Consider the following 12166-nt stretch of genomic DNA (forward strand, 5'->3'; position numbering starts at 1 on the left):
TCAGCGTGTGTGAATGACAGACAACAGCCTGTGTTTGGACAGAGTGTTTTTAGGCTAGCAGCGACTCCTGTGCACTTGCAACAGTGGGCGCACAAGCGCCGCATTTTCAACAGTTGCTTCGGTACATTTGGGTATGTTTTCAAAAAACTTTGCACCACTAGGTTAGACGTGGGCCAAACATGGAACGTGTTGGAGGCTGGCAAGCTCCAGAGCCGCTACCAGGTTCCAGCCATTATCACAGGCGTAAAAATGCCAGGCCCCAGGTGTAGCAGGGAAAAAAAAATGCCATCTCAGCCAGGATGGCATCCCTGACCTCGGAGGCACTGTGCTGTCTGTCCCCCAAGCTGATGAGCTTCAGCACCGCCTGCTGACGTCTCCCCACACCAGTGTTTTAGCGTTTGCCGCTAGTAGCTGGGGTGGAGGTTGCAGCGTCGTAGGGTTTCAGTCTACTCCTGCCATGAATTTTGGCCTGGGAGAGGAGATAGGGTACCTCAGTTTGCACCCCGGGACCAGACTCCACCACATTCACCCTGCCTGTCCTTAAAGATAAGCAGCATCCCTGACCACAGGCGCTTGTCCAAGTGTCGGTGGTCAAGTGGACCTTGCAGCAAAGCGCGGAACTAAGGGCCCACCTGATGTTGAGTGACACGTGCTGGTGCAAGGCGGGGACGCCACACCGGGAGAAGTTGTGACGGCTAGGGACGGCATAGTGAGGTGCCACAGTTGCCATCAGGTCCGGGAAGGCGGGAGTTTCAACAAGCCGGAACGCCAACCTCTCCTGGGCCAGCAGTTTAGCAATGTTGGCGTTCTAGGCTTGCGTGGGTGGGTGGTTAGCGGTGTATTTCTGCCGGCGCTCCAATGTCTGAGAGATGGTGGGTTGTTATAAAGAAGCGCCTGATGGTGCCTTTGATGGTGCAGGAGAAGGAGATAAGACAGAAACAGGGGAGGATGAGGGAGAAGTCAACAAAGTGGCGGAGGCAGATGAAGTGATGTCCTGGCTCGTCCTCTGGAGTGCATCGCCAGCACTGTGAGCAGAGGCAGTGGCATGAACGGCGGGCGACGTTTGTCCTGCCGTTGCTGCCTGCCACTGATTCCATTGCTTGGATTCCAAATGACGGTGCATTGAAGTGGTGGACAGGTTGCTCTTCTCAGGGCCCCTACTTGATTTCGAGAGGCAAATTGTGTAGACGACACTATATCTGTCCTCGGCGCATTCCTTGAAAAAACTCTACACCTTCAAGAAACGTGCCCTCGATGGGGGAGTTTTTCTGGGCTGGGTACAAAAGGGAACATCTTCGGACATTCCGGGTCTGGCCTGGCTTCGGCAAAGCAGCTGACCTCTGCCTCTGGACATGTCTCTGCCTCTAGCTACCCTTTTTGGTGCTGCACCTGCCTCAACATCCACACTACTTTCCCAGCTTGACATCCGCCTTGTCCAGGTGGGGTCGGTGTCCTCGTCGTCCACCACCTCCTCTTCCAACTCCTGTCTCGCCTCCTCCTCCTGCACAATGCGCATGTCAACTGGCTGCCCTGACAGCAACTGCGTCTCATCGTCGTCGATGAGGGTGGGTTGCTGGTCATCCGCCACCAAATCGACCGGAGATGGAATGGAGGAGACTCTAGTGTTTGAGCATCTGGACACAGATACTCGTCTGTTAGGTCCGTGGAATCGCGAAATGGAGGGGCAGGTTGCGGTACAGTCAAAGGAAGGGAGAACAGCTCTGGGGAGCAGGGACAGTTGGGGTTATTGTTCTGGGAAGATTGGGAATTTTGGGTGGAAGGAGGACAAGACTGTTGGGTAAGAGGAGGTAGAGGCTGACTGGCTGGTGGACAATGTGCTTTAAGCGTTATCCGACAGCCATTGCAAGACCTGTTCCTGGTTCTCGGGCCTACTAATCTTTGTACCATTCAGCCTAGTTAATGTGGAACTTTTGTGCAAAGCGCAGAACTTAGGGCCCGCCTGATGTTAAGGGACACACGCTGGTACAAGGCTCAACTCACCCTAAGTGCCAAAAACACTGCTGGTGCAAGGCTCTACTCATGCCAAGGGCCTCAATCTCTGCTGGTAGCTCAGCTTAAGGTCCTGTAACTTTGTTTGGAAGGGCTCATGTTAAGGGCTAGAAAAGTGAATTTTGGAAGGTCTTACCACATCACACACACACACACACACACACACACACACACACACACACTCAAAATGACAGTTAAGGGTGAGGGCTTTTGGAATTCCCATTGCCTATTCCATTTGTGGTTGTCATGGGGAACGTGATTTAAAGGGGTGGTTGTTACTGTTTGTTGAGCTTAAATTGGGGTTTGTGTCCATCCATTTGGGGAGTAAAGAAGGTTTCCAGGTATTTTCCCACTTTGATAGAGGTTTTTTTGAATGTGGAAAGTATGTAGTTGTTAGGCTGTGATGTTGGGGTAATAGAGGGTCTTTGGTGTGTTAGATGCCCCCAGACATGCTTCCCCTGCTGTCCCAGTGTCATTCCAGAGGTGTTGGCATCATTTCCTGGGGTGTCATAGTGGACTTGGTGACCCTCCAGACACGGATTTGGGTTTCCCCCTTAACGAGTATCTGTTCCCCATAGACTATAATGGGGTTCGAAACCCGTTCGAACACACGAACATTGAGCGGCTGTTCGAATCGAATTTCGAACCTCAAACATTTTAGTGTTCGCTCATCTCTACTGTTTACATGTACATTGGAAGTTCTGCTGGGATAGTCTGTCAGAGATTGTCATATTTTCAGGAAAAAATAGTGCAGCATGCAGCAGTGTGGGGAAAATCCACAAAATGAAAGAAGTCAATGTACCCTATCAGTAGCGTCATAAGGCTCAGTTGGTGGCTATCCTGTGACAGTCTGGGTATGAATTCCTTTCTTTTGCTTTTATGACTGAATTGAAAATGGAGTTCCAAATGTGAATTCAGTCGGGTGCATTCAGACTAAGTATACGCTGACTGATTCTGAACGTTAAGGGTGCGTTCACACGATGTAAAATGGAGCGTGATCTGGCACGTATATGGCGTGTCAGAGTTTGAGCGCACAAAAAGATCCCATTGATTTCAATGGGAGTTATGAGCGCATACGGCGCGTTATTTTGCACCCGTAATTTTGCGGCCGCAAAATTACTGGCGCAAAATAACGCAGCGTATACACCTGTAACTCCCATTGAAATCAATGGGATCTTTTTGAGCGCGCAAAATGCTGACACGCGTAGACGTGCCAGCTTGTGCTCCATTTTACATCGTGTGAACGCACCCTAAAAAACAAGTTCAGAATCAGCGTGTATAAAGCAGATTCCATTCATTTCAATGAGAGCTGGCATACGAGCGCTCCCTATTGAAATGAATGGGCTGCTTTTTCTCTACGAGCGCTCCCATTGAAGTGAATGGGAAGTGTTTAGAAGCGCTCGCGTGTACGGCTCGGAATGAGCCGAGCGCTTACGACGTGTGAAGGGGCCCATAAATAGAGAAAAAAAGCAGCCCATTCATTTCATTGGGGAGCGCTTGTATGACGGATCCCATTGAAATGAATGGGATGTGCTTTATACGCGCTGATTCTGAACGTATTTTAACGTTCAGAACCAGTCAGCGTATACTCAGTGTGAATGCACCCTAAAGTTCTACTGAGTACCGTATATCAAACTGATAAGATAATTGGATTTTGATGCCTTAAAGGTACATGTTGACTAGTAACTGTCCAGTTGAAAGTGGCATGAGGCTAAAGGGAGCAGCCATTATTGGGTTATTTCACTGGAATCCTGTCTTAAGACAGGCTTGCACATTCCAGTGAGCGCCCTCTATTGGTTTGCAACAATGAGGCAGCAACTGTCTTCCTAATTACATCATGGAAGGCGGATTTGCATATTCTTCCCATAGTTCCTTGCAAAGTGGAGTGCTAAAGGCTTAACAAGTCTCCACACACCTATATGGTGGTCTCTCCCTAAGGAGTGACAATATCCCCCGAACCCTGTCTAAGCCTCTCACCTCTACCAGGTTATAGTCCTCTCTACATCGGGCTGATGAGATCCAACCAGATCGAAACAGCTGTCCTCGATTGAGAGACTATAACCTGGTAATAATCCCAGCGTCATTGCTAAACAAAGGCCTCTTGGAAGGTCGGGCATGAGGCTAAAGGGAGCAGCCATTATTGGGTTATTTCACTGGAATCCTGTCTTAAGACAGGCTTGCACATTCCAGTGAGCGCCCTCTATTGGTTTGCAACAATGAGGCAGCAACTGTCTTCCTAATTACATCATGGAAGGCGGATTTGCATATTCTTCCCACAGTTGAAAGTGAGTAATATCACATTGCAGCTTCCTACCATGTTATCCAAGTCGACTGCACTCCACTGATGTCCCTTGAGTCCTGCAGACAGATTGCCTGTGGCACTGTTGCTCAGCCAAAGCAGAAGGCTAATGTGCAATTGGCCTGTCATACTGGAAACCAGGTTTGAAGGAATTCACGGATTAAACATTTACTGGGGCTTTCTGTACGTGCCCGGCAGACCCTTTGACATAATACACACTTGAAGAGATACCATAGGGAGAAATATATAACAGCTACTCACAGGTGTCCAGTATGAAATGAAAGAAATTTTCTGAGAGAAGTCCTCAGTAGTTGATACCTTTTTTAATGGCTAACTCAAAAAGTTTTTTGATGACATATCGAGCTTTCGGGACTACTATAAAGGTCCCTTCATCAGGATGGTATAACACAATGTCTGAAGGTAGGCATATATATACAGAGAAATGGAGTGTTAGATGCAAAATAGATGGAAAACAGAACATAAACAGTTTTTTTAAAAAAAACACATATATATCAGTTCGCAGGAAAGTTCTCTGGGTATATGGCTTCTTTGATCAGTGACGTGGTGTCTAGTGGTTATAAAAGGCCATAAAACCCTGGGCCCTGTTTAAACCTTGTTGGAGAGTGCAAAGGGTCGTCATAGGTTTAAATTCCCATATGAGGCGATCTTTTCTGTCTCTGAAATTCCCCCTTAGTACCAGGATCTTCATATCCTGGGTCATATTATGATTTGGATTACAGAAGTGTTTTGGCACCAGGAGGTCCATTCTTTGCTCTCTAATCGTATGTCTGTGTGAGTTCATCCTCATCCTAAGTGACTGTCCTGTCTCACCTACATACAGGCCCTCAGGACACTTAGTACACAATATCAAATACACTACATTAGGTGTGCTGCAGGTGAAGTTACCTGGGATCTTGTAGTGTCGATCAGAGTTCGGGATCTTTATTTTGTCCGTAGTCAGTATGTGCGGGCAGGTTTTGCACCTCTTCTGTCCACATGGAAATGTTCCTTTGTTAGTTGGAGGTGACAGTGAGCTGCTAATAATCATATTCCTGAGGTTTGGTGGCTGTCTGTAACACAGGATTTTTTTTTTAATTTGCGTGTAATTCCTCTCAGCGTCTCCAGGTGGGGGTTATATGTGACAACCAGGGGCACCCGAGTGTTCTCCTGTTTGGTATTGTATTTTAATAACTCCGATCTTGGTGTTCTGGTGGCCCTGGTGATTTGGTTATCAATTGTTCTTGGATGGTAGCCCTGCCTCAAGAATGTGTTTTTGAGGCCCCCAATGTGCTTGTCTCTGTCCACCGGGTCTGAACATATGCGATGGTATCTGATGGCTTGGCTGTAGACAATGGATTTCTTTATGTGTTTCGGATGAAAGCTATCCCATCTTAGGTAGGTAGGGCGGTCAATCGGCTTCCGATACAGTGATGTCTCAATTTTGTTGTCCTGTATCTTGATGACTGTGTCTAGGAAGTTTATTTCTGAGAAGGAGTGATTGAGCGTCAGGTTGATGGTGGGATGGAACTGGTTGAATTGTTCATGGAAGGTTTTCAGCTGTTGTTCAGACCCAGTCCAAATGATTAGGATATCGTCAATTAAACGGTAGTAGGCCAGAGGCCTGGTGGTGCAGGTGGATAGGAAGTCACTCTCAAGCTTGGCCATGAAGAGATTAGCGTACTGTGGCGCCATTCTGCTCCCCATTGCGGTGCCAGTCTGCTGTAGGTAGATGCAGTCACCAAAAGAGAAGTAATTGTGGGTGAGGATGAATTTTGTGAGTTTCACCACAGCTTCAGCATTCATACCTTGTCTTTCCATGAAAAACTGGCAGGCGTTTACACCATCCTGGTGTGGGATGTTGGAGTACAAGGATTCTACATCCATGGTGGCCAGGATGGTTCCATCTGGAAGGGGACCTATATTAGATAGTTTATTTAATAGGTCTGTAGTATCCTGTAGGTAGCTGGCTGTATCTTTCACTAAAGGTTTGAGGATGCCCTCCACCCATCCAGAGATCTGTTCAGTAAGAGTTCCAACACATGAAATGATCGGTCTCCCTGGTTTGTGCAGTTTTGGAAGCATATAAAAAGTCCCTGTCCTTGGACTTGCTGGTATGAGGCTGCTTAGGCCTTTGGCTCCATCAGATAGACCGGAGATCACCGTTTTTAGTTTTTTGGAGTATTCCACTGTGGGGTCTGAATCCAACTTGGAGTAGTAGTGTGTGTCATTCAGTTGTCTGTGTGCTTCCTGTATGTAGTCTGATGTGTTCATCATGACTATAGCACCCCCCTTGTCCGCTGGTTTAATGATGATGTTGTTATTATTTCTCAGGGATTTTATGGCCCTTCTTTCCTGGGCACTAATGTTAGACGGCAGGGCTTTATTTGTATCCAGTATAGTTGATTTGACCATGTGTCTAAAACAGTCTATGTAATTATCAAGATGGATATTGCGTCCATTGGGAGGAGTCCAATCAGATGTCTCCTTTTTTACAAAGGTTGGACCCTCTGTATGAGTAGATTGGGTTCCCTCTGTGTCATCCGTGTCATGAAAATATTCCCTCAGGCGCAGTCTCCTGAAAAAATCCTCCATGTCACTGCACAGTTCTATTTTGACCGCCCTACCTACCTAAGATGGGATAGCTTTCATCCGAAACACATAAAGAAATCCATTGTCTACAGCCAAGCCATCAGATACCATCGCATATGTTCAGACCCGGTGGACAGAGACAAGCACATTGGGGGCCTCAAAAACACATTCTTGAGGCAGGGCTACCATCCAAGAACAATTGATAACCAAATCACCAGGGCCACCAGAACACCAAGATCGGAGTTATTAAAATACAATACCAAACAGGAGAACACTCGGGTGCCCCTGGTTGTCACATATAACCCCCACCTGGAGACGCTGAGAGGAATTACACGCAAATTACATCCACTACTGCAAAAAGACAACCATCTAAAATCCATATTTCCAGAACCCCCTCTCCTGTGTTACAGACAGCCACCAAACCTCAGGAATATGATTATTAGCAGCTCACTGTCACCTCCAACTAACAAAGGAACATTTCCATGTGGACAGAAGTGGTGCAAAACCTGCCCGCACATACTGACTACAGACAAAATAAAGATCCCGAACTCTGATCGTCACTACAAGATCCCAGGTAACTTCACCTGCAGCACACCTAATGTAGTGTATTTGATATTGTGTACTAAGTGTCCTGAGGGCCTGTATGTAGATGAGACAGGACAGTCACTTAGGATGAGGATGAACTCACACAGACATACGATTAGAGAGCAAAGAATGGACCTCCTGGTGCCAAAACACTTCTGTAATCCAAATCATAATATGACCCAGGATATGAAGATCCTGGTACTAAGGGGGAATTTCAGAGACAGAAAAGATCGCCTCATATGGGAATTTAAACTTATGACGACCCTTTGCACTCTCCAACAAGGTTTAAACAGGGCCCAGGGTTTTATGGCCTTTTATAACCACTAGACACCACGTCACTGATCAAAGAAGCCATAAACCCAGAGAACTTTCCTACGAACTGATATATATGTGTTGTTTTTTTTTTTAAACTGTTTATGTTCTGTTTTCCATCTATTTTGCATCTAACACTCCATTTCTCTGTATATATATGCCTACCTTCAGACATTGTGTTATACCATCCTGATGAAGGGACCTTTATAGTAGTCCCGAAAGCTCGATATGTCATCAAAAAACTTTTTGAGTTAGCCATTAAAAAAGGTATCAACTACTGAGGACTTCTCTCAGAAAATTTCTTTCATTTCATATCCACTGGCTAACACGGTACAAGGATATATATTTCTTCTTTTACACAGGTGTCCAGTAGCAATTCTTCAAAAGTTAATGTCAAAAAGCACTTGCATGGCTTCTATAAAACCAGGGACACGCTGGGTGAAATTTTTGCAGGCTAGTGTTTGGGTTTCTGTTCTTCGGGTCCGCCCAAAATCGGCAGAGAGAGAGACTCCTGCTTGCAGGACATTTCTCTCCACTTATTTTAAGCAGAAGGGAGTACAGAGTCCCCGAATGTTCACACAACGATAAATCATGTTGAATGCCAGACCTTGTCTTTCCCCTCGGTCATCTGAATGTAGCTTTACTGTCGAAATGTTTTATACTGGGAAGTAAAACCTCTACATTAGGCACTGTATAGTAATCTGGAAGAAAGACTTTTAAAGGCAATGTACACATTTGAAGCTTTTTTTTTTTTGTAATTCTTGAATTGTTTGTATTTTGAGTTTAAAAAAGTAATTTTAGTAACTGGGATTAATAAAAAAAAATGATGCTTGGTTTGGCTTCTACAGTTTAAGGGTAAGTTCACATGGAGTTTTTTGGATCAGAACCTGAGGCGGAGGCTGACTCAGGTTCTGATGCAAAAACCGCAGCCGCGACTGAAAGCCGGTGCACTGCACCGACATCCAGCTACGCACTCAATGAATGGGCCTAGTCCAGAGGAGGGAGTTTTTTCAGGCCAAATCGCGAGGCGACTCGGCCTGAAGAATGAGTACCTCACACCTGAGCGTCTCCCATTGATTTTAATGGGAGCCGTCTTTTTGGTCAGGGCTTTGAGGAGATTACGGCCTCAAAACCCTGACCAAAAAACCCTGTGTGAACTTACCCTGATGGTATAAGCACTACTTTATGCAATCTGTAAAATAGCTTATTCTCTCTACTCTTCTGAACTAATTGTTATGCTTATCTAAACTTTGATCTGGTCATAAATAAGCTTAGGGCCACACATAGTGTAGTTGCAGTATGTCGGCCATTGGTGCAGCTGCTTCCAACTCATTCACAACAGTGTAGTAGATGAGATATAAAATAATGTAGGGTTCCTTCTACACTTTCCAAAGATGCCTTTCTCATTCTGCTTTGCTGCTCTATTATTATGGAAATCGGGTTTATTCTTATGCAATTATAAGGTCAAATGGACTTTAGGGGCGTTTCTTCTCCACTGTAGATAACTACCGGTAACTGCAGACAAAGTAGGATAAAGTGGCAGTGTAAAAAGTGAAGCCCCAGCAGGAGAAGAAATGACCCTAAAATCATTTTAAGCTTATTTGCATAAGAATGAAATGCTGATTTTCTTGAGTTGCAATACAGAAAAAGAAAAGCATCTTTGGAAAGTGTAGAAGCAGCTCTATCAGGTATTGTCATTAGATTCATATTGATTATCCCACTGACAGACTCTCCTGTAAACAAATTCTATTCGCTCATGCTGAAAAATCCTGCAGCATGCTTGCTGTGGGCTCAGCCTTTGCAACGCCAAAAAGTGTGGCCTTAGAAGATCTTTCAGGAGAGGTCCGAGACGTATAATGACCTGCCAGGTGGATTAGCTAATAAGCGGCATTCTACTGCTTGGATTGTTCAGTTTATACATACAGTTCTAGAAGCCAAACAAAGCAACGATTTTAATTAAACCCCAAAACAACAGTTTTTAGTCCAAAATACATACAATTCAGTAATAAGAAAATGCTGTGCAAGTATACATAGCTTATAATGATGTGTCCACCAGCAAAACAGTGAATGCTGCTCTGGACCATATACCAGCAATAGCTTAAGATCAGTGCATAAGTGAAGCAATGCATTCGCCAGTCTGAATCTATATGTGACATGATATACTTATTGTCTTGTATCTGTTTTATTATTTATTTCAGGGGATGGCCAGGTGGATTTTGAAGAATTTGTGACATTATTGGGACCAAAAATCACAACTTCTGGCATCCCAGACAAGTTTCATGGTGCTGACTTTGACACTGTGTTTTGGAAGGTACTCAATTTTACAAATCTATGCTTCTGAAGCTAAACTTTAGAAAAGTAGCCACAAAAATGTATGTAATGGAATAGAAAGAAGCTTGATGATACTATTAAAGGGGTTGTATAGGATTATTCTTTTTTTTTTTAAATTATCTGGTTGATACCCGGATCGCCCAGCTGTACGGATACGCTACCGGCATCCATCCTGTAAAAAATATGGGACTATCACTGCAGCTTAGCTCCCACTGACTTCATTGGAAGCTGAGCTGCAGTGAAGGTACCTGGCTGCTAGACACCAGACAGCTTTCTGCTCCCATTCCTGTATCATGTACAGGACTGGTGTTGGAAGTGGCTCCATACAGATGGTCAGCCCCATATCGATCACATATTTATGGGCTATCCTGAGGATACGGCGTAAAAAAAAATAAGGCTGGACAACTCCTTTAATTCAGGGCACATTACATTCAGATTTTTCTCTAGATAAATCATCACCCTTATTAAGGCTAAAGCCCCACAGTGCAGATTTTGCTGTGTTTTTTTGAGCCAGGAGTGGCTTGAAAAGAAATGGAAAATAAGGAAGCAGTTGAGTTGATGTCCCATGTGGCGTAAATATAGTGTTGCCCCACGTGGACTGTAAAAGCATTTTTTGATATGACATTTTACAGTCCCTGCAGTCCCCAGTCTAGTGAATCTCATGTTGACATAAAAGTAGTTCACAATCTACTTTCATGTCCACATGACTCGTGCGGAGACTGTGCAGAAAGCACACAGACCCCATTACAGTCTATGGGGTCTGTGTGCTTTCACTGTACACCGCTTGCCAATTCGTTCGGTAGTATGTTGGGGGGGGGGGGGCAATGCAGACTTCCCAAAGGGATTACCTTTGCAGATGTGAACGAGGCCTAAGGTGCAGGATGGTAAATCAGGCACACATGGCCTTTTACTTCTACCTTCTGCTAAATCCACTCCTGACTTTTATTCAAAAAAAGCAGTAAAATCTGTATCACTTGGCTTTAGTCTAAGGCTAAGGCCTCACAATAAGGAGCCGTTACATTTTTGTCTGCCACAGAAATGAGCTTTTTTGAAAAACGCAGCATGTTAATTATTGCTCAGGGATTGTAAGCAGTATATATATATATATATATATATATATATATATATATATATATATATATATATATATACTCTCACTGGCCACTTTATTAGGTACACCTGTCCAACTGCTCGTTAACACTTAATTTCTAATCAGCCAATCACATGGCGGCAACAGTGCATTTAGGCATGTAGACATGGTCAAGACAATCTCCTGCAGTTCAAACCGAGCATCAGTATGGGGAAGAAAGGTGATTTGAGTGCCTTTGAACGTGGCATGGTTGTTGGTGCCAGAAGGGCTGGTCTGAGTATTTCCGAAACTGCTGATCTACTGGGATTTTCACGCACAACCATCTCTAGGGTTTACAGAGAATTGTCCGAAAAAGAAAAAACATCCAGTGAGCGGCAGTTCTGTGGGCGGAAATGCGTTGTTGATGCCAGAGGTCAGAGGAGAATGGCCAGACTGGTTCGAGCTGATAGAAAGGCAACAGTGACTCAAATAACCACCCGTTACAACCAAGGTAGCCAGAAGAGCATCTCTGAGCGCACAGTACGTCGAACTTTGAGGCAGATGGGCTACAGCAGCAGAAGACCACACCGGGTGCCACTCCTTTCAGCTAAGAACAGGAAACTGAGGCTACAATTTGCACAAGCTCATCGAAATTGGACAATTGAAGATTGGAAAAACGTTGCCTGGTCTGATGAGTCTCGATTTCTGCTGCGACATTCGGATGGTAGGGTCAGAATTTGGCGTCAACAACATGAAAGCATGGATCCATCCTGCCTTGTATCAACGGTTCAGGCTGGTGGTGGTGGTGTCATGGTGTGGGGAATATTTTCTTGGCACTCTTTGGGCCCCTTGGTACCAATTGAGCATCGTTGCAACGCCAAAGCCTGAGTATTGTTGCTGACCATGTCCATCCCTTTATGACCACAATGTACATAACAGCTGATGGCTACTTTCAGCAGGATAATGCGCCA

At 45.0% G+C, this 12166-nt stretch overlaps 1 protein-coding gene across 1 annotated transcript in view; it reads left to right on the forward strand.

Annotated features, from left to right (window-relative positions):
- CABP7 (calcium binding protein 7) overlaps positions 1-12166 on the forward strand; it is a 93337-nt gene that overhangs the window by 64755 nt on the left and 16416 nt on the right. Inside the window, exon 3 of the mRNA XM_075276668.1 lies at positions 9994-10106. Coding sequence (XP_075132769.1) covers positions 9994-10106 — 113 coding nt within the window. The remainder of the gene's footprint in view (positions 1-9993; positions 10107-12166) is intronic.

Source organism: Leptodactylus fuscus, chromosome 1, assembly GCF_031893055.1.
Source record: "Leptodactylus fuscus isolate aLepFus1 chromosome 1, aLepFus1.hap2, whole genome shotgun sequence".
Classification (NCBI taxonomy): domain Eukaryota; kingdom Metazoa; phylum Chordata; class Amphibia; order Anura; family Leptodactylidae; genus Leptodactylus; species Leptodactylus fuscus.